Here is a 23,385-nt window from a genome sequence, read left to right as displayed (position 1 = left end):
GGCACAGCTGCTGGGAGCTCTTGCTTTAGGGGTTGGCACAGTGCACAAAATCTGCAGAGCATATTGGTCTGGTCCAGAGGAGATGTGAGATGCCTGCTCTGCTGGGAACCCCACAAGGGAGCAGTTGTGCCCTGTGGAAACCCTGGAAGAACAGGTTGTGCTTTGCTGAACAATAGGAAAGTGGTTATTGGCAACAGTCATACTGCAAGTGGGATGGAGTGAGGCCCACTGAGCTCTCTTCAGCATATTTTTTCCACCAAGATGCACACAAATTTTAGTCTCTTGTTAGTTTGCACTGAATGCTGAGTGTGAAAGAGCTACAGATGCATCAAAATACAGAATGGAGAATGTTCATGACGAACCAGAAAAGTGGCCTTGGGGAGATGTTTGGTAGAAACACACACAGCACAAGCGCTACCCTAAACAGGACCATTCCTTTCCTGCAGTGGAGTAAGGAAGCTTCCCCATTCTGCAGGGGATCCAGGCGACAGTGTGAAACCCCAGTGCAGTGGTGCTAGCCTGAGAAATGGCAACATGGTTTGGGTGTGCATTGGGTGGGGTTTGGTTCTAAACAAAGGCAAGAGGTACTTTGTGTAAAATGATATTCTCTTCTCCTTGCTGCTGCTGCTGCTGCAATCCTGTATCAGTTTTGGACACAGTATTGTAACAGAAACAGGAGTTAGTTGGAGGGAAATGGGAGAAGGTGTGATCAGAAAGCATGAGCTGTGATGAGAGATTAATAGAAAAGATAGCAAACAGTGGGGTTTCAGGCTTCCTAATGTTGTTTTAAAGTGCACTGCTCACATGTAGGAAAAGGCCCTGGACTTATGACCTGCAAGAGGAACTTGCCTTCTCTTAGGTCTTTCCCATATCCCTGTTGACCCTACACCAAGTGGCAGCTGCTGTCATGACAGTAACATTTAAGAATTTGTATGGAAGTGAAGTTTGCCTGGCCAGCCCACCTCCACTAGCGCTCTTGAAATTATGCTCTTAATGAATGCAATTAAATGCAATTTACTGCTTCCCAGAAGTATTTTCAGTGTGTGTATATACATACATAAATAAATAAAATGAGGTCTAAATTAGTGCTTGGAGTCCATGTTTTGACCTTGGTTTGGCTGATGGTCCTGCTCAAAAGGTCAGTGGTTTTGGACCTAGATGCTTTATGCCATGCATTTCACTTTTATTGAACTTAGTTCAAGCGTGTTTCTCCACTGAACCTCAGAATTTTCAAAACTTGGGCTACAGATTTTTCATGGGGAATTTCAGGCCCAGAAGAAACTGAGCAGATTTTTAAAAAGGTAAAAATAGCAGATTATGTTCAGGCAATTTACCTTGATATTCTTCCATGAAATAGCAAGGCTTATAGATGCACAGTAACCATAGAATGATAGGATGGTTTGGGTTGGAAGGGACCTTAAAGACAATCTAGTTCCAACTCCCCCGCCACGGGCAGGGACACCTCCCACTAGACCAGGTTGCTCAGTACTACTAGTAAACACAAAAATTAAAACATCACAAAGTGTAAAAGAGAAAGAGAGAAATTTATTTTTAATAAGAATATCAAGAACTTCATTTACACAAACTAAGTTGACCATTAATAGCTTACATTTTAGATAAATTCACATTTATGCACAAAACCACACAAAATAAGCTAGGAAATTGTCACAAGAATACTAGAAAAGCATAGTTAGATTTGCTTCCATGCTAAAAATCACACTAAAGAGGCATGTGATAAAAATGTCCAAAGGTAACTTATGTCCAGTAGAACATTACAAAAGAACTTTCAATGTTTTGAAAACTACCAAAAGCCACAGGGGAAAAAAAAAAATCACTTAAAGCCAAGTTTTCTCACAAAATTTTAAGCGGTATGTAATGTCAAAGTCACTAACACTGATTTGAAGCTTTGGCATATGCTCAAAAAATGCATCCATTTTCAAAGTAGTCAGGCTCTTTTCCATCTTTTTTATTGATAACATTGGGCTCACCTCAGTCTGGTGAACTGAGTAATGCAACATGCATACTGACACGTGCTCACTAGACAGCCAGATAGTGTCACAAACATGCTGCTCTTTCCTTAGAAAAAATGTTAGAAGAATGCAAGCAAGCATGCTGAATCAAAGCTGAGAGATGCCTGGCTCTTGGTGATTGAGCAGAAATAACACAGTTGGTGGAACTACATCCCGGAGCAAAGCATGACAAAATTTGACACCAAGAGTGAAGTAAAGTTTTTATTCATCCTGTGTATTGTGAGATGACGGGGTCTGTGCTAGCAGCTCTGAAGTGTGGGCTGAAGGCAAGGGCTCTCTAAGCTATGGCACATCTGGAGCCAGTTGTTGGGTTTGTGTTCTTTCACTTAAGGCTGTAGCTTGACTGAAGCTTATAAATACCTTCCCTTATTTTTGAGGGTAAGTTACGGAGGCAAAAATATTAGAGGTTTCCTCCGCTCCACTTGATTTTGCAATTAACTTATAATGTCAAGCCTTACCAAACCACAGAGAGTGAGCAATGGTACGTATTTCTAAACTGAAACTTTTCTAGCCACCATGACCATCTCGATTCCAGAGCTGTGATCAGTTCAGTTTCTGCATGAATAACTGGGTGTCTCTTCCTGTCCTCCTTAACTCTGCCAAGTAACAGGTGGAAGGCGATGCCAGACTGCACCAGTGAAGGAGCAAAAATTTTTTGTGACAATAAGTGATTTTAATTCTATTAGGAAATAGATCATCTACTGAAACTCCTGAACAAAGGGCACCTGGTATGGCTGGTAGACAGCTGGTGTATGGGCTACTGCTGGCAGCTGAAGGCTTAGCACAGCTCTAGGTCCATCTGTCTGATGTGGCACTGAGAGGGGATCTGGAAACCAACACATACAAAAGAGCAAACTAAAAGAGATTAGAAACAGGGACTGTTGGGAGACTGTTGGAGGGAAGTCACCTGAAAATGAAAACTATGTTAGCCACTTAACACAGAATTTAGTGCATTATAGCCAGTGACTGGTCTATGGTTTCGATGATGTACAAAGTAGCTGGCACTAAAATGGCCCATCTAAAATAGAAATAGGGAGAGGAAACATTTCTCCAACACAAGGCCAGGGAGGCAGTTTTCCAAAGCCAACAAAACCTTGTTACACAATTTGTGTGGTGAGAGAAGGTTACAAATCACTGTCTGGGCAAGTCTCTGAAGAGAACTATGCGGGGCTCAGGAGGGCCTGAAGTTTAACACTGAAGCTCTTCTTCACTCTCAGGAACTCGGGTACCAGCAAGACTGCTCTGAGCGCTGGCATGGGCTGTAGAGCTGAGAACTTCTTCAAAACTGCCTCCTGTGTGGCTCGTCCCACCAACCTTGGTCTGAAACAAGGCAAACAGAGAACAGAAAGTTCTTCTGTTCACACTGAAGCAAGTCCCATTTACGTTCCACCCCATGGTCATTGGAGGGCTGGGAACTGTTCAGGCAGAGAACACGCGGGATGTTTTTTTCCTTAGAACAACAGCTACAAAAACAGTCAAATAAAGCAAATTCTTTCCTCCCCCAATTTCTAAACTAGGCTGCCATTGTAAAATCTGCCAGTGGCATGTCTGATTCACTTAAATGAACCAGTCCCTAAGCAGATCCCAGGCAGAACCCAAGACTCTGCCACTAAACGTAGTGTGGTTATCTATGTGAGTAGATCACACTGGTTTCACTGTTTTTTCCAATTCTATGAAGCCTGGATAAGAGACGAGTATTAAAATGAACTGGCTCATTTGCTGAGTAAAGTGGTCCATCCACCTGCAACAGGAACACAGCTTCTTGCAAAATACATAAACTGTCCTGGGATCTTGGACAGCAGAAGGAATGCAGTAACAGAAGAACAAACCCAGCAGCTTATCTCCTCTCAGACACTTGCAGCTACAAAGATATTGATATACAAAACTGCTTGCAGCATTTTCAGGGAGGAAGGCAGGGAAGAGACATCAAATTACATTGAGGAAACATATGACAACGTGCTTGCATGTGTACTTCCAGAATGCTTTGGGTCACTGAATTTGTAAATGTTGTAGAAATAAAAACCAGTAAGACTAAATCTCTGAAACAGAATTTTCCTTTCAAAGACAGAGCTTTATCTAAAGGTTTAGAAACAACCAAGCCAATGTGATGAAGAGACAAAGCTGTTTTGACTAGGTTGTCTTGGTAAGAAAACATTCTTTTGTGGCTTGGCTTGCTGATATGCCCACTCAAAGTTGACTCAAGTCTGAAAATGGCGTAAAACTCTGTACTCCATCCTAGAATTGTAGCAGGACTTAAAGACAAGCTGGCGTTTTTGGAGCCTGTCAGCCCCTGAATGCTTAAGAAGGTTAATTAAATGAACTTTGTGTCCTAAGTTTCCAAAGGGTTAATCCTATGTAATCCTTTGTTTCTTTAGCTAGCTCAGCAGTTTGCCTAGCTTGAAAGTGCAAAAAAATAAGGTAGTAGTGGGCTTGATATTTTCTCTGACAGTTTGAGCCACTGATTAAAAATTCCCATCACAAGAGGTAAAAATCTGTATTCAGTCTAGGTTCAGAAGGTGTCGGTCCACCACTGATTTTTGCAAACAGCAATATGAAATACATGTATTGTTAAATGCTGGTGGGCCCAGAACCTACAGCAAAAAGGCAGCTACTGCCTAGTAAAGCTAGCATCAAGTTTTTATGGCAAGACTCATGACTTTTATTTGCCAATTAAAATTCTCAAAAGAACATAGATTCAGACCAATCAGGGTGATTGTAAAGTAAACTATTGCTGCACTACTTCAAGTGAGTCAGATAAGGTGCATACTCATTTGGACTCCTCAAAATAAGAAACATTAATGCAATTTCATTTTCTTTCATTTGCTTTTCTGCCTACTCTTCCATCCAAAGCCAAGGATGAGGAAAGTCACTTAACTGGCCAGTACCCCAGTGTTTATGCCAACATTTAATTCACCAGTGTTCAGATTTTCAGAAAAGCTGAAAGGAACGAGGCACCCAGGTGCTGTTTGATTTCCAGGGGAAACTGAACTAATACATTCTCCCAGAAAAGCTGCAACCCAAAGTCCAAACACCAAGAGCAAATAAAATCTAATTTTAAAGATGACTGCTAAACATATGAAATCTGAACATCAGTTTTGGCTAATATAGAGGGTGGGAGGAACATGGTAAGACTGCTGCTGTCCTTTTTTTTTTTTTTTTCAGAAGCCTCTCTGGGAAGTTCTCCACTTTTTCAGACCACAGCAGGAGCCTAGAATTGAAGAGGAACTGCATGATTTCTCCCCGCATCCCCCAGTCCTCCTAATCATACAAGGCTTGGCACAGAGGCAGGCAAAAGGAAGAACAGTGCTGAGACATTCCCATTTTTCCATAGTCTATACTGGTGGCACCCTAGTCCGTAACTCCAGCTTCCCCATTTGCACGAGGAAATGGAAGAAAGAATGAGAAAACAGACAGAAAATATTTCAGAAAATGCTAGTGGGTTTTTCAATAGACAATTAATTATTTTGGACTCAAAACTTACTGTATTGTCCTGCTTACTTAGAGATTCCTTAAAGGATGATCTAAGAGCACTCTGAACACAGCAGGCTGAGCTGGCCTCACAAATAGTCTCCCATAGAACACCTTTGCTTAATCCACAGAGTAAGATCTGCCTCCCCAAGTGAAACACTGTGATAGGAAATGGTCTTCAGAGCTGTGCAGTTTGAACTGACTTTTTCTGAATCACACTGAGGTCACTGGAAACAGACACCCCTCCCTTGATGCAGAAAGAACATCACTCACATTTGTCCTTTATCCCCGAAAGCAAGGCTTTAAGTTGTCTCTCTCAAAGGCTGGCCTATGTGTGTAGTCTTGCGTAGTCTAGATGCAAACTTAGGAGCTAGAAGTACTACTGAAAGCCCTGAGAGTAGGTTTAGTGACTAAATGGATACAAAAAGTGCTGCACTTCTCCTGCTGGTAAGTGGTGAAAATTGGGGTGAAAAAACCCCAACACCACCCCACTACCCCCCCGCAAAAAAACCCCAAACAACCAACCCAAACAATTTCAGACTTCAGGTGTTCCAGTGGGCTACATCCCTTATATCAATGGGTGGAAGTAGAAGGAACACAAAGTGATAAATGCAAGCAATAGGCTTGACTGCAGCAGACAAGAATTCAGATCTTCCAAGCTGGTGCACCCCACTGCATGAATGATTCCTCCTACAGTAAGGGTGACTATAAAATGCATTTGCAGCTAAAGTAAAAAGGATAGGAAAGTGCATACAGCACTGCGCTGGGGCTTGGGGGGTCTGAGTTCTGTTCTAGCTCCTCCTCCTAGACACTCCCAGTCTTTCCTGGGATGCTGCCTCCCACCTGTGAAACTGAGATGACATTTCCTGCTCTGACACAGTGCAACAAAGAAGAAATTGCCCCACATCATCATGACCTAACCTGGATTGTCAGAACAATCTATCACTAAATAAACATGAACACTCAAAATCTGAAAATTATAGAGCATTCTATCACAGGCAAGTAACATGCCATGTTATGAGCACACTCGACTTTATCTGATGAGCAAGAACCATTAGGAGACAAATCCTCATGTTGCCCCTTTGTGCCTCACCATGCTGCAAAGAGTAGCAAACTGCAAATTTGCCATGCTCTGCGCTCCTGAGTAAGAGCCTTAGCTAGTGCTGCCTGGTAACTTTGCCATTAGATGTTCATCTCCTGCAGCAAATATGTCAATATAGTTTTGGAACTTTAAATCCAGATAAAACATTTAAATTTTAAAAGAAACACACCTGCAGACAAAGAGAGACGAGTTAGTGGCTTAGTGGCTAAGAGCCACTAAGAGCGTAGTATCAATCACACCTGAGTTACACGACAGCTCTAACCAGTGGTTTTGGCATTCCCTGAGACCACTTGCTCACTTTGGCGGGCAACACAAATATTTTCTTACTAACAAAACAGAAAAAGGCAATTTCTTTGCATATTGCCTTCATTCTCCTTTAGTGCTCTTGCAGTTCCATGAAATTCTTGATGGAACAGCAAATTCAATTGCTCTCCTGTACAAATGATAGGGACAACTAAGGTGGCACACTTTAACACACACAGCCATGTACCTCTGCCCCTAAACTTTACCTTAAGGCTTGTGACAGTGGTTTCAACCTTCTCCTCAAACGACTTGAAAGTTGGAGAATTCCTAGGAGGAAAAAAAAAAAGTTGAGGGAAGGAAAAAGAGTCGCCAGTTGCAAACGTCAAGGGATAACTCCACAATTTGATCAGTTTGTACTAAGGCAACAATGCCAGGACAGAATGAAGACTGCCTGGCAGAACAAGGCTATAGGCTGATAAGCTATGAACACTCAACTTGTGCTCTGTCGGTCAAATCCAATTACGATAACTGGATGAGTATTTTTTAGCTACAAATTTGCAAAAGCAGAACCTGCCTAGTAATGGAAAACAAACGGTGACTGGTCTGCCTACTCTGTGATACATTTATCATGCTCTCAGAAGAGCAGTCATAGATTGCTGGCTGTAGGGCTGCATTTCTATGGTTTTATCATTTCTGTTGTAGCTTTATCCATCTGTGTTGTTGCTGTAAACAAATGAACATTTTTTTTCAGCTGATGAGCAAGTTCGTAACCTACATTATTACAAAGATGACAAGTTTAATGTCCCGAGGCTGGGAAGAAGGAGATTAGAAGTATATTGGAAGTGGATCCCGAATGCCTTTGAGGAATGCTGACCCCCAACTCTGTGACTTTGTCTTTGAAAACAGCAGGATACATCTGCAGTCACAAAGACTTCAGGGAGACTCTGTTCCTAAGGTGCCTCTCTGACAAAGTTAAGCTTTTCTCTGTGTTCAGCCAGCACAAAGGACTTGGGCAAATCTGCAGTGGGTAAAGGGGACCTTCTGGTTCTCTGCGCCTTGCTTGACACCTGAGAGCTCAATTACAGTGCTCCATACATTGTGCTTCATACTTAGTGAAGGCTCTGCAGCTCAGACACCGATGTCCAGCAGAGTTCCTATTTCTACAAATCCATTTGCATCATATCCCTCATCAGGCTAAGTTAAAATAACCCTAATTTAAAGAAAGGGAAAGCAGAAGCCAGTTGGAAAAATAATGTAGATTTTTGTTCCTGTTAATTAGATGACAAATTTTTCATAGGGCAAGAAGGGTCAAAAGGAGAGAGAAATTGAGTTTTATGTCTTGCATTTGACTCATAAGTCACATCAGTGGGTGAATGCTTGCCTTAAACTATCCACCTGCTGAAGCTGAATGAATTAGCACCCATCCTATAGGCAGGAGGTTTGTTTTTCCCACATGCTTGGCAAGGATTGGGGATATTCATATATTTACAGGCCAAGGGACGAAAAAGAAAGCTGCATTCTAATTTTATTTAAAAAAATAGAGCTTTACTTGCACAGACATCAATATTTGGCTGCAGTCAAGTAAAGTATGATTATAGCCATTAAAATATGAAAGCACTCATATAAAATCCCTCCACAGGAGCATGATCCAAAGCCTGTTCAAGTGAAAATCATCTCTGACATTAACGGGCTTTGGACAATGTTCTAGAGAGAGAAAAACAACCAAATTTCAGATTCAGTAACGCAAACCTGATAACGATCAGCTACTCAAATATATCTCAGAACTGCTTCATTTACTCAAAGGCTTGTACAAGAGATTACACATTTAATACAATTAAAATTAAAAAAAAAAAAAAAACAACAACCCAGATGGCCTGTCCTGCAGCCCTCATCTACATGAATAACCTTAATTGATTGAAGTGAGACTATTCATCTAACTAAAAACTACAGGATCAGGATCAAAGTATGCAAATCCCCCTTCATTACACTGCTGAACATTACCATAGCAAACAGAATACGGGTAGCATATTACCTCATTGCAGGCATGCTTATGGAATGGCGAATAGAGTAGCTGTAGGACAAAGGTAAAAAATAAAGAAAAAAAGCTGTAAAATCCAATTTCCAACATGATTATAATATAATTTTTTAAATTAACTTTAAATGTATGTATACATATTTTTGAAAGTGCTGGTTTTCTTCCTCTCCTGATGGCAAGAGCTTATCAAACTCACTTGTGAACTCCATCTCACTCTCAGCATTAAAGATCTTGCTACCTCATTCTCATGTCAACTGACCAGCAATGGGGCTCAAAACAATGATGCAAACCAGTTTCTGGAAATATTCATTTAAATGGCACAGACCCCTGCTATCTAGAGAGACACACAACATGTGACGGGGAACAGCGAGCCACCCCTGTGACTCACAGTGACAGGGGATGGATGAGCTCTTTGTTGAGCAAGTGCAGCACACCTCGGGTTTGTGAACATCCACAGACCTGCCTCATGTCAGTAGGTGAGCAGGCAATTGCCTTTGTTGCATGTGCACCATATACAGTCCAAACAGCCAGTGCTGGCTCCCAGTTTGAATAGGTTCCTGCACAACCAGATACCTAAACAGCTAACTTCAGCCAGAGAGACAGCACTCTCAGTTGTCTGCATCTCTCAGACATTTCACCTCCTCCTTCACCCCTCAACTTTACCAAAGGTAGGAAGCTGTTTTCCACAGCTCTCGTCCACCTCTCCTTATGACACTTCCCTCCTCAGACTTCCCAGCAGCAACTGTTGGAAGACTGCAAGCAGAGGATGGAGCCTCTGCATCAAAGATCCCCAAATAATCTTGCACACCTTTAAACTTGTAGATGACCACCCACACTAACTGCTTGACTTACATTAACCAGATTCTCCCACCTGCGCCATCAAAACCAACTCTGCTGTCACATCACTTGTTCCCCACTGCTGGGAAGCATCAAGCCTCTTCCAAATAAGAATCTCTATTTGAAATTTAAGAACTTTCCATAAGCACATTTAGATCTGAGCATTTTAAGTAAAGTATGCACTGCAAGAGTATGTCTTTTTTCAAAAATCCATGCATTGCTACTTTCAGTGTTGACTGACAGCTGCAGCCTGGTCTGACTGAGAAGAGTGAGAGCTTTACTTTAAGAGCCACCAACATTTGGCTTGCACATAAAGCATGATTATAGCATTAAAAAATGAAAGCTCTCATACAAACAGCACTTGTTTTTTCCAAACTGCACAAATTCAGAGCAGTATTGAGTCCATATACAGATTTTTTTTTTCCAGATTAAAGATTCAGAAATGGGGGTGGGGAAGGGACACAAGAGCTATTTGGCAATCAGGTGAAAGAGATCTAATACAAACTGTTTGCTGTTGTGTATATTTTAAGGCTTCTGCTAAGCTCAAACTGACAAGACCGGACAGTAGACAATGCAAATGTTTCATGTTCAGTTTTGCACATAATTTTTAAGAGTTGTGAAATATTAGCCCAAACATTTCACAAGTGCAGCAAATCTTTAACAATCTTAGTTAAATTAAACAAGCATGCTTGCCATTTTAGTCTTCCAATACATGACAAAAATAGAGTTTGGAAGTATTTCAGCCTAGGCTGCTCCTCTTCTAATAGTAAAACATTCCAAATATGAAGGTTTAAGTAAGAAGATTACATTGTGCCAAACTAAATTCACACAGATGAGAGACGGACATAACAGAGAATCCAAATATTAAGTGCAAATTGCACAATATTTATTTCTTGAGTTCATCTTTTAATTTCTCTAAAGAGGTGAGGATGCAAGTTATAGAAACAGTGGAAATATCTTCTTTTAGTAGAAGCCTAAAACAATAAGGATTTTTTAAAGACATACATGTCTGTGGTGGTGATTAGGGCAGAAAACAGAGCCTTCATGACAAAGGTAAATAATACATTTTGGTTTCATGTCAGAGTGAGATAGGAAGGTCAGTCTATGCCATGTTTTGGAGTTTTCTCAGGGAAGTAAGAGTCCATGTTAGGATAACTTAGCTGAAGGGAAAAAAATATTCTTGGGCTCTCCTGGGAACTGAAGTTGCTAGAAGGCCAGAGTGACTTGGAGGGGATTCGGGACTGTTCAGCCTTTCTGTAGGGTGACCTGACGTAAAGCCACACTGCTTATAGAATCTTTGAATACACATAAAATTGTTTTCTTATTCATCATATATTGAAGTACATTACAGAATCAATAAATTCAAACTCTAAATATTAAGAACTCCTTTATCATGTTCAGAAATTGGCCTACTACTGGAAATTTTCCCAGGACTTAAGAGTCATGGCTAAGATACTTCTGCTTTATTGAAGAGGAGGTAATTAAATACTTCATAAAATCTTTCTAAAACTCAGCTGAATAGAATTTTTACTGTTTGTTGCTTTTGTTCCAACCTCTGACAGAAAAAGATGGTTGAGAGAATACAATTATGTATAAATAGGTTTTCCCGAGACCAACATCTTTTGAGCATGCTTATTGTTGGAATTTCAGACTGATTTACTCAAGGCAAACTCTTAATTCAGTCCATTTCTTGTTATATTCACCATGCTGTAAAAATAAAGTATTACAGTTTAAATAGCATATGCTTTTATCCTATATAATGATGCTGAAAGGAAAGAGGTTACTGCCTTACAGGCCATAGCACAAATCCTGGCAAATACAGAGGCAGTATTCAAGGAGAGTAATGTTTCTTACCTAATTGAATGTGATCTGTAGTGGATGCACAAGGAAAGAAAAGCAAGAGTTAAAAGTAATAGGAAAAGGCAACAAATATATACATATACATCTGTAACATGTCAAACTGCCTAAGCAGAAAAAAAAAAATAATTTGCATTCAAATCTTCATGCTGGGATTCACACTAGAATGTGAATCAGTTAAGATCCCTTCAAAGCAAAAAATTTCACACAGTCCTTCACTATGCAGTCACCTATTCTGTATGCATTGAATAACACAAGTATTGTCTGCTAAGTTTTGTGTTCTCTTCATTAGATCAGATTTAAACAATGTTAACTGGTTTCCCTCCCCATATCCTACCTTAATATCATTAAAGTATAGGTGTACTGGAATTGTACATGTACATCAACAGCAAATGTCTTTTTTTTCCCCACTGGATTTCTTAATCATCTCTCAGTTAAAAAAGGTGGGGAAAAAATAAGGGGCTTTTAATTCCTAAAATGACATTTTTTTAAAAATACTTGTTCCTTGTTGAAAACGATACTTGAAACACTTTGACACTGTGTTCCAGCTCACAAGAAACTTAGTTAAAGCAGAAGAACTGGGAGAGGCACACTGATATACAACATTCAGAAGATGTCATTAATGTTCCGAAGCTGAGACATGGTGAGGCAGACAGCCTCTCTTCATCTGTGTTACTGATGTAGTCTTTAATTACAGACCACTTCAAGGGAACACCTGTCTCACACAGCAAAGCCAGATAGATGATGCACACTTAATGAACATGAAGAGTCTTCAACGCTTGTTTTTCACATTCTTTCTCAACGTGTGGTGTAATGCATTATTTACTGCACAACATTCATACCTTCCTCCAAAGAAAAGTATTGATTTATTCAGGCTTATTTACAGGGTTATACATATCATCGTGTATATTGCTGCTTCTCCAACAGTCACGGGTTTATCTTCATAACACAGTTCTGCTTAGACCAGCTTAAGTAATGCTGTTGCCATATACAGCCTACTTTTACTACCTGCTGCCTCCCAGTAGCAGCCACCCTCTTCTCCACGCTAATACAGAAACTTGCACATGATAATGAAATCTGTTACTGCAAACCTCTAAAAACCAGCACAAATAAAGGGGTGTCAGTAGAAACGAGAGAAAACAACTGCCTCACCATCAGAAAAAAAAAAAAAGCTTATGAAATTATGTTCTGAAGCAAGGCAGTATTACTATTTCCTGTATAAGGGTGTCAAAACCAGAAAGGTTTAAGAATGGTAGTTTTGGGCACGATAGCAACAATATCTGAAGGAATTCCTTTCTAGCAACAGTTTTAAGTGCCCAGAAAATCCTTGGATCACAGAAATCCTAAAAAGCTGTGCAAAAACTCCACCATCACCACAAACAACAACAAAGAGCCCCAAAAGGCACGACAATAAAGGCTTAGCAAAAATTAACTCCCAAAGCGCTAAAACGATTATACCTGAGCCATCACCAACTGATATCGGCCCTACCTGCTTCTAAAAACGTTAAATGAGAGATAACCTTCAGAAATAACCCCTGTTCAGCTGCACATGTGAGCCTCCAGCCTAGCATTTGCTCAGCCCTTCTCTGCAAAGCTGGCTGGTCAGAGCTCCCCATCTCTGACTTTGATTTTTTTTTTTCTATTTGTCAATAAAGCACCTTATATTCAGCACCTATGCTGAATAAATGTGGAACTCTACTCTTGGTGTCTGAAGTGCTTGCACACCCTGCCACTGCAGTCATATGGGAATTCTGAATGATGCCATTCTGATGCCTTCATCTAACCCAGCAATGAAAATGCTGATAAGTAACAGGCTCAGGACAGATGCCTGCAAAATCCTGCATTACAGTGAGCTACCGAGACCTATTCTTTTGATATCATTTTCAGCTCCCTATGCTCTCTTCCTGCTAAAGCAATAACACCTAAGCTGTATTTCTCTAGTTCTGCAGAAACAGTACAGACAGCCTTATCAAAGTCAAGCTCTATCACATCTCCTGCCTCCCATCTATCAGCTATGACAGGTGCTGTCAGTTCAAGATAATTGTTCTTGACAAACCCTTTTATGTTTTTGTCTTCATGCTATCTTCTAGATCCTTAGAAAATAACAGGTTAATGCATTCCCCCAGTATCTGCTTTGTATTTCCCAGAACTTCCCTTGTCCCTTTCCAGCAGAGGGATGAACTCTGCCTTACTCCACCCCTCTGGGGCCTCGTGTGCCTTCTGTGCTGATTCCCGTCATCTCTGAGGGGCACAGTCATGCCCCCAGGCTCTCCCTCCCTGCAGTCTTTTGTCTCTTTCCACATGTGCCTTCCAGCTCCTGGCAGGAATGAGGCATTATATTATCTTCATTCATCTTGAGAACTGGCTCATCCCAGGCACTGAATTTGAAAGGGGTCTGTGATCATGTAATTAAAGAAAATGTATGAGACAGCTGAATGAAGCCTCTATATGCAGTACAACTGCTGACATCCTAAATTGCATGCATGCCTTTGTTAGCTTAATCTTTAAATACATTTACTTGAGTAGTAGCAATGTATGTGGTAGTGTGCATATAGTAGTGTAGTGTAAGTAGTTTCCTTTTCCTTTCCTTTTTTTTTTTTTTTTTTTTTAAAGCAAACCAAAAACCAGAAAGTCTCCCACTTGGTATCACAACTTGTCGTAGATGGCTGCTTAATAATCCAGCAGTACTGCATGAAAAGATCCAAACTTCAGCAGTATGTAAAGGAGAAAAGGATAAAGACCCTCAACTCTCATCACATCTGTGCTCTACATACCAAAAGCCATGTTAAAATGCCAGCATAATGACTTTAACACTAAGACATGTGAGCCCATGCTTCTAAGTGACCTGAGATCCCACTCTTCCCCTTCACCTTCCATGTCAAAAAAATATTAAAGGAGACAATATCAGCAAGAGGTGGAGGAGCAACAAAAAAATCTTGACGGCATATAACTAATCACAAGAGCTATTCATGAAGAATCTTAGCTACATTGCTATTGTCTGGTTTGTATCCTAAAGCAAAAGTATGAGTACACTGTCTTTATATGCATTTCTGGTATTTCTAGTAACATGATAATATTAAATAGGACGCATTATGACTGTAAATAGACCTTACAAGCACTAATAATTAATACAAAATTCAGAAAATGTAAAATGCTAGTGATTATTCATGCACAAAACGAATACCAGAGAGTTGTGACACCGGTGAGCCAGGGTGGGGATGAAAGAGAAGCCCAGCAGCTGCATGAAAAGCACTTAGTCCCCAAAGGCGGCATCTCCATTCTTTCAGACATACAGAATTTTCTCATTTTATTTTCTAGTAGATTTTATCTTCTTGAATAAGATTTTATCTTCTTGAATATTCTGCTAATACAGCAGAATAGCACATTTGGGGGAATCTATCTGGCCTGTATTATGATATTTTAGTAATGTTTTTAGAGATAATACAAGGTGAAAATACAAGGTCCAGCATCTTCAGAACAGAAATACATGTTTCATGCAGTGCTCTGTATAACTGATATAGCAGGCAACATAGAAAACAGAATTTCGTTTCATAAAGAAGGCAGGCTTCAGTATTTAGTCAGGCTGACTACAAACCCTTTCAAAATCACCATTGCCACAGGCAGGGAATAAGACTGCTGAACATACTGGGAATTATGATGACATCTGGATTTTAGAAATCAGTTTCAAGTGTCTGCTCTGAATGAAAGCAGAACAGGGATTTGCATCTGGATGCCATTGGTGACTATCAGCCTTAATGCCTAACCAAGAGAATTAAGCTAGAGTCTGATGTTTGTTTAAATCGGCATTATGGGAGGGGGTGGTGATAATCCATATACTAGATCACTGAAATAAAATTATTTGGATTAGCAAAAAAAAGCAAGTAAAAAATGACACAGAAAATTCCTGCCTCTTTACAGTTAACTCCCCCAGACAAAACTGGGATTGGAAAGGGAGGGGGAAGGTTTATAGTGTGACCCCACATAGAACTGCACCTGCCCAAGCTGAGCCAAGATCTGAGGCCAGCTTTGTTGCTGAGGGAAGCATACTGACCGTCACTCCAGATTGAGGATGTTCAGCAGATGCAGAAGGCCCAAGCTCTTTATATAACTATGGGAAACTGGCCAGACCACTTGCTTTTTCATCATCAAATGCCAAGAAAACTCTCCTAACTGAGAACTCACCTGAAAACAGTAAGTGTCCACAAAAAAAGTAGTGCTGGTAGTTCATATTTTCTTGAAAAATTCCCAACCAGGTTCAAGATAAAAATTCCAATCAAAGGAAGCTACAAGAAACCAGCTTCTTGATTAATCGAAGTACCTGTGGACTCAGCCTCTGCTTTGAGCCTTTGGCTAAAGGACTAATGGGATAAATACCTTCCATCTGCCCTCCAAGTGCTAGTCAGAAGCACGATTTCCAAGGGGATGAGCATTGATACCGACAAAGGCGTTTGGTAACAGTGATTAACTAGGGGAAATGTTTCAGTGAAGACATTTCTGCCTTTGCAGTTAATCTCACACCCTGTGCAAAGCACATGTAACAGGAACTAAGGAATCCTGAACTGTTGAAGTCATCCTTCCCTCTGTGATCAAGAGCCAGCGCTTAAGGTATCTGCACACCAACTCTTTGGCCACTGCTGTAGGGTCTAAAGTATGGAAACAGCAACAGCACCTGTTTGCTGAGGTGGAGGCTTGTCTTTTTTACAAGAGGAAGTGCTCGGAATGAACAGAAAATGAAACAGGGAACACGTGCATCACACACATCTCATGCCTTTCTCAAAAATACAGAATACAACTATAAATGCACAGAAGGCAGAAAGGGTATACAAAGGTAGCAAAAGGCTTGTGAAAGTGACTCATCCAACTGGAGCCTGGAAAGAGGGAAGTGAAGCGAAATAAAATAAAACCACAAGAAATAATGACTGACATGAAGGACAGAAGAAGGACTCACACACTGTTTCTCACAATGGAAGAGCCAGAAGGCATCAAAAGAAAGACATCAGGGAGACTCCAAATAGGGAATTAATGAGCGAACAAATAAACCACACATTTTACCACATAACTGTCTATTCGTCTGGGGAGACATGAGATGTTATGAATTTCAAAAGCTCATACAAGTTAAAATAAATTCTAAATAAAGTCATTAAGAAAAACCCTTAAAAACTTTTAAATGAAAGCTCAAATCTATTTTTAGAAATTTTTCAGCTCTCAGATTGCTGCATGCTAAAAAAAAATGCACTAGGAAAACACAATTGCGTGCCTCTTTATTCTTATAGCCTGTGATAGGCATATACTACCCATGAATGTTTAACTGCATCAAGTAAAAAATTTAGTTATGTTGATACCCTGGCTGTAAGTCATGCACTAAATTTCCATTTTGAACTGCAGTGTGGAAAAGACACTGTAAAGCAGATCGTATTGTGATGAAGATTTTCCTTTTTTATTTTCACCAATAAAAATAGTAGTACCTCTGCAAAGGTTTTATTAAACTGCATGTAAAAGGCAGGTATAAAGGGGAGACTCTAAAGATTTCTTAAGATTCAGATTAAAATTTAAAAAGTGGAAAAAGAAGTCTTAGCTGCCAAGAATTATGCTTCAGCCATTTGCAGCACATACAGATCTTAGGATATGGTTACCTCATACAATACAAAATCACAAAAAAGTGAATAAATACCATATCTCTAATAAATGAGACCCTAATTCTGCAGCTCAAACAATACATTGCAGAGTTACTCATGTCCATTTATTTCATCACAAAAATTAAAATCAACTCCTTCAAACTACTCAAGAAGCTCTGTAGAGGGATGGTTTACAGTGTACAATTTCCATGCTCATGCTGAGGGACTTTAAGATCAACACTTTAAAAGACACATCAACATATAAAGCTTGACACTGAAGTTGCATTTAAGTGACAGTTCTTGTACTGACCTCAACTCCTGTTACTTCCATTGTATCTATTTTTATACAACTGCAGAACAAAATTTTGCAGTACATGTTGAAAAAAATGATAAAAAACAGCCTAAAATACATTTTTTTTATCTTTTCACAAGCAGCTCCTGGGCAGGCTTCTTTTCTTCAGATGATATTTTTCTCCAGAGTCCACATATGAATAAAATTGGGTTAATAAAGATCTAACAGCAATTTTTTGCTCCATTTTACTTGTACATTTCCTTGAGCCTGCAAAGTTATTCCAATGAGATTTCCAACTATACTTTAAAAAAAAACCATCAAAACCAACAAAACAGGACTCTAATAAAAATTACATCTTCATTCATCATTATACCTTCTTTTCGGTTAAAAACATGAATGCTGCAAAATACTCAGACTACAAACTACTTGAACCTGTAAAACACTAATGCAGAAGAAGAGCTGACAAATGATTTACATATTTCATTGTCAAAATAAGACCAGAGAAGCTGCAGATGCCTATACCTCATATCTCCAAACTTCTTGCTGATAGCTGTTCCTACATTACTGATAGCTGCTGTTGCTTTTTGTCCTGCATGGCTCAGGGTCTCATGTGTTTTCTTGTAACTGAAAACAAAAACAAGAACAGAAATAGTGATAAGTATTACAAAAGAGCGACTAGAATCCCATGCAACTAATTCCCTTTTCCCTTATTTCCACATCTTAAAGTCCCAAACACTGAAAGGTTAAGAAACATGGTAATTGTAGCACAAAACAAATGGTGAAGATGCCCACTTCTGCACCGTTTCCCAAGTGCAGTTAATCCTCATATGAGCAAAATGCTCTCCAGAGCAATCCTTTGCTGTGTCTTTCTCGCTTGCAAGTAACATCCCCCGGGTGGGCCAACACACACTGTTTAAAAGCAGAATACGGTGATTTGTTAAATACCTGTTTGATACAACTTCTGTTTGCAGAAAATGATATTTACATAAAATAAGCATTCTTACAGCAGACGCTGACCTTGTGGCAAAATCTGAAGCACAGAAAAGAATCAGGACAAATACAACTCTGCTCTTCCAAACATATACATATTAGGTATGTTTAACAAATGCACTTCAAAATTATGCTGTGATATTTCACATTGGGAAAAATTGATCAAATCTCTTTCCATATGCTACAAGTTTCCTTTTGTCACTTTTAAAAATTTCTTTAAAGGAAGAAGGTTTAGGGAAGGACATAGAAAGAAAGATGAAAAAACCTAGCCAGTGAATGTATATTCTTAGGACTGAATTCTTTTAGAAGTCACGAATTTCACTTATAGCATACAGATTCAAAGACAGAATCACCTTAATTGTACTGATCCAGAATACATGCACCCTTCAGTAAAGTTTCTCTCTTAGAGCAATCAATAAGCTTTTCTGCACAAATGCTTTTCTGCTGACTAACTCTGAGCATGTCAGAGCCTTCCTTCTGAGTAAATTATCTGATATTCCCAGTGACGCAGACAAGCTCAGAATTAGAAGAACTGACCTAGTAACAAAAGGAGAGCACACTATAATCAGTCTTGTATCCTGTGGTGTGTGTTGGCAGACAAGAACTGAAGAAATGATCATGAAAAATTCAGCAATACAACTCTACTGGTTCTAATTCTCCTTTGAACAAAAACTATAGGATTGCAAACATGTACCAAAATACACTGCCTAATTCCTACAACAGAGTATTTTCTTCTTACTTCAATGCATATGAAAGAAATATAAATTTGTGGAGGCAGAAGGGAAAACAAGATTTAACATTTCAGCATGGCACATCACATGTCCCTTATGCCATGTCCCTTTAGCCCCAGCAGTACCTATTGCTGAGAGTCCCCTGTTCAGGACTGTGTTTTACAAACCAGTAAACGGCAGATGCCACATAATGCTCTGGTCTTTCAGACAACATATTTTGATTTTATGTTCTTAAGCCACAACACTTCTTACATCTTACTGGCCTAACAAGCTCTGAAACTGCCAAGTGAAAGGGCTCCTTCTATGAAGGTGCTTGTCTCTGTTTTCACTGACTAACAAGGCAATCTACAGGGAGCAGCTGCAGACTATGGTACCAGTTCTCTAGAAACCTCCAGTTAGATAAGCTGAATCAAACACAGGTACAACGTTGAATGCCAACAAAGGCTACAGCATTGCAACACTGACAAAAGGAGCACACATTATAATTAGAAAGGAAGGGGCACTGGTTATGCCTGTTTTGTTTATCCTGGTAAAGTACAGAGAAGATGGGAAAGGTTGTTTTCTCCAGATCTCACTTCTTCGTAGCTGGTCTGTCCCTAGCCCCAGCAAGAATTGCAATGCTCTTATTTCAGTGAGCCCTCTTTCTCTAGCTTAACTAGTTTAACAGCTCTGTCATTCTCTCGCTGACAGTGGATATACTCTCATATAAACTAGAATGGGATAAGACCCTATAATAGATATTGATGATGATACTTCAGTCAAACTCTAAACACGATGTTTTTTTATGAGTTACCTACAAAAAAGCCCCAAACAAACAAAAAACCAAAACAAAAACAAAAAACCAAAACCAAACTCCAATGCCTGTGGCATACAAGTCTTAGACAGTTTGCTGACAGAGAAGCTTCCTAAACCATTCAGCACAAGTGGAATTTTGCTGATGACAAAATGAAGGCAAAGACTTGACTTCCAGGTCTAAAAGATCATTTGTAGCACAACCTATTTATGTACAGGTTGAAAGCACATAGCAAATATTTTGCAGATATCCTTCTGAAATGATTTTTTGAAATGACGCCTTGGAGTCAAATTTATTCATAGGTATATTTAACTTTATGATAAAATATCTCCATGTCTTACCTTTCTTCCACAAGTTCTTCACACTGTGTAAAACTCTAAAGAGAAACAGTTCCAAATGCCACGTACAGCAGACAGACTCAAATTTCACTGAGAAACATTAGAGTCCCCTACATATTTCTGAACATTATGCTGGTCAGAACACACCTCCTGGGAATTGGCTGAAATGACACTGATTTTGGTATTCCAACAATACTGTCTTCTCTGCAAATGCTGTAAAGCCAACATCCTCCAGTATTTCCACTAGCAAGGAAGACATGGAGATTGCATTTGTGTTCCTAGTACTTCTGACATTACATAAGAGCATAAATCCAGCTAAAACTATTACACAACTAGTTTTTTTTCAGCACTAACACCCAGAATGACCTTTGATATGAACCATTCCTCCCTTTACCGATGCTGAAGATGAGCTTTAAGGAACAACAAAATAGCAAAGGTGAAAATGAAGTACAACATACAAAACCTGTCAGCAGAGACAAGAAGCAGCAATTTGCATCTCAGTAGAGCTTGCTGATAGATAGCTTAAAAATCAAGCCCCCTCCATTCCCTCCTCTCCACCATTATGCATATCATTATGCCTTCTTCATAAATAAATTATCTTTCCACAGAGCACATTGCCTCACTGTAGTTAGTTATACTCTGCATTGATATTTTGATATATGATGCACAGTATTTTGGCTCAGATATTTTTATCCTCGCAGTTACATCATATTTACAGCATCCACTTGGTGACTTGCCAAACATTCTGGCAACAATGATCTCTTCAACATATTCTCTTTGACATCTGGGAATGTTTGCAATTGTATGTAGCATAAATTATCTGACCCAGAAGTTTTCATTATGTCATGTAACACACAACAGTTTCGGTTTAATGCACTGAACAGCTTACATAATTTTCAGAAATCTTCATGAGCAGAAATAAAGTTGGATATCCTAGGTAAGACCTACAGATGCTTATTAATTGGAAAAAGTGCTGTATGTATGTCTTAAGTCCTCCTTACACCACCAAGTGCTCTGCATGCTAAGTTGCCCACACACTCTCATCCTGTGAGCAGCCACTGCTGGTAATCAGGAGGTGAGTACTGACCACCCAGTGCATTGGGACAGCTGACAGCATCTCAGCAGTCAGTCAGCCAGCAGCTGAAATTAGACCAATGAGCCCTAAACTTTACAGGCAGAAATGCTCCAGCACAAACAAACTCAGATAATTTAGCATACAGATATTCAAGAAATAGCACCTTCCACCCAACAGATGGTGTGTGTTTTTACACAAAAACATCATTAGGGTCTACGCTTTTCTTACACTAATACAAAGGCACCTTAACCTCCCTGAGTTTATCAGCATTATGCCAGGCACCCAGTAGCATTAGTGAAAGCAGAAACAGGCTACTTGATTTATTCAGTTAGAGTAGGAATGCTTTCTCTGATTTTGTGGCATCTGAACATACTCTGTAGCACAGAAGAATCGATGGTAGTGGTTAACAAGGATCATATTCCGTGCTTTCCTTAGCACTTATCAGTAAATATTTATAATGTATTTGGTAGACACGAAGGATTAAACAAATACATTATGTCAGTTGCTGTCACAATTATAAACTTGTGAATAACACTCACCTGTGAACATTTGAACATTACCTTTACATATGACACTGACCTATGAATTTCATCTAACAACTTCTGATTATAATTTTGTTTGTAAAATAGGGTATATATTTAAAAGAAGCAATTGTTTATAAAACTGATTATTACAGGTTATCACAAAATATGCTGATATTGCAGTTATACTCTGATAATATGCCCAACACATTTAAAAGAAGCTTTAGAGATAAATCACATCTCCAGTGCTGTAACACACAATAATTAGAAAAAGCAGATTTGCAGCCTATTTCGACTGCATTTTCACCTGACAGTTTCATATACTGCATTTAGTTTATACTATCCTGTGACAATCAGGTCTCACTAGCTGATTTTTACAGCCAGTGAAAGCAAATGTAAGGAGAGACTGTGTCATAGAACACAACATGCAAAGGAATAATGCTTCATAAGGAGTGTAGCCAGGCGGCAGCCACATAGAGAGGTCAGAGAACTAAATATTTAAATGACCATCATCTGCAGAATAAGACAGGACAGTCTCACTCATCTCAACTCAGTATAGAATTGCCCTTCACATGGCAGAGTTCAATCTAACCTTCCTTCACAGGTACAATACATGGACTGCTAAGAGAAGAAGGCTACATACATATAGTTTGCATGGCAAGCTGCACACTTCACTTGACCTACTACAGCAAACTATAGAGAATTAAAATTCAGCTTCTGTAAAATTAGTACATCTGCAAATTTGTACATCTTCATTCATCATTGTGCCTCTCCATCAATGCTTGCTGGTAAAATTAATTCATTTGAGAAACCCTTGTCTGTGATAAAGCTGTTACATAAGATGTAACAGAATGCAAACAATTAACAACAAAACCATACAGTAGAGCAGAGCCTGGTAGCACAAGCCATGCCCTATACAGCTTGCTTCTTTTCAGTTTTCAAACCATTAGTCAGCTTAAGAATGGCTTTTCTGGAAACAGTGTAAAGCATCTGGATAAATGAGAAACTCTCAGCTAGAAAGCTATTTTTCTGTTGTTTTTCTAGGAGAAGTGGGGCTCAGCATTAACTAAACTATACTCGTGCTCAAATGAGATAAATGCATATAAGAATGACAGATAAGGTGTACATAAAGCATTCTCTATTCATATTGCTATTTTATCCACAAATAAACTCTAAACTGCTGTTTGTTTTTTTGGTTTTTTTTTTTTTTAGTACTCTCCTGAAATTCATTCCAACTTCAAAACCAAATGTATTTTTTTTTTGACATCCTTTCCATTGCCAGGTATGTTAAGAATTAACTGAAAGTGTGATGGCACTTGGATGGGTACATATGCCTAAATCAAAGGAGGTATGCCCCAGGTAGTCCCTCTCCCACAGAGAGAGGAAGGGTAGAACTGTGGCAACTGAATCCCTGCAGGCTGCAGCCAGAAATCTGTGTGCAGCACGCAAGAGGTGACT

At 39.5% G+C, this 23,385-nt stretch overlaps 1 protein-coding gene across 3 annotated transcripts in view; it reads right to left on the bottom strand.

The window, feature by feature from the left end:
• Positions 1-1,524: 1,524 nt before the first annotated feature.
• TPD52L1 (TPD52 like 1) overlaps positions 1,525-23,385 on the bottom strand; it is a 53,975-nt gene continuing 32,114 nt past the window's right edge. For 2 of the 3 annotated variants that reach the window (XM_027897095.1, XM_027897094.1), the window contains exons 4-8: positions 18,002-18,103; positions 11,570-11,584; positions 8,876-8,914; positions 7,110-7,170; positions 1,525-3,350 (exon numbers count right to left, since the gene is read on the bottom strand). In XM_027897095.1, coding sequence (XP_027752896.1) covers positions 3,219-3,350; positions 7,110-7,170; positions 8,876-8,914; positions 11,570-11,584; positions 18,002-18,103 — 349 coding nt within the window. In that variant the 3' untranslated portion in view covers positions 1,525-3,218. The remainder of the gene's footprint in view (positions 3,351-7,109; positions 7,171-8,875; positions 8,915-11,569; positions 11,585-18,001; positions 18,104-23,385) is intronic. The other variant, XM_027897096.1, reaches the window with a different exon arrangement.

This window comes from Empidonax traillii, unplaced genomic scaffold (genome assembly GCF_003031625.1).
Source record: "Empidonax traillii isolate 1590-97213 ecotype Southwest subspecies unplaced genomic scaffold, ASM303162v1 scaffold528:size513120, whole genome shotgun sequence".
In the NCBI taxonomy this organism is placed as follows: Eukaryota; Metazoa; Chordata; class Aves; order Passeriformes; family Tyrannidae; genus Empidonax; species Empidonax traillii.
The sequence above is the reverse complement of the archived record's forward strand: the minus strand, read 5'-3'. Positions and strand labels throughout refer to the sequence as shown.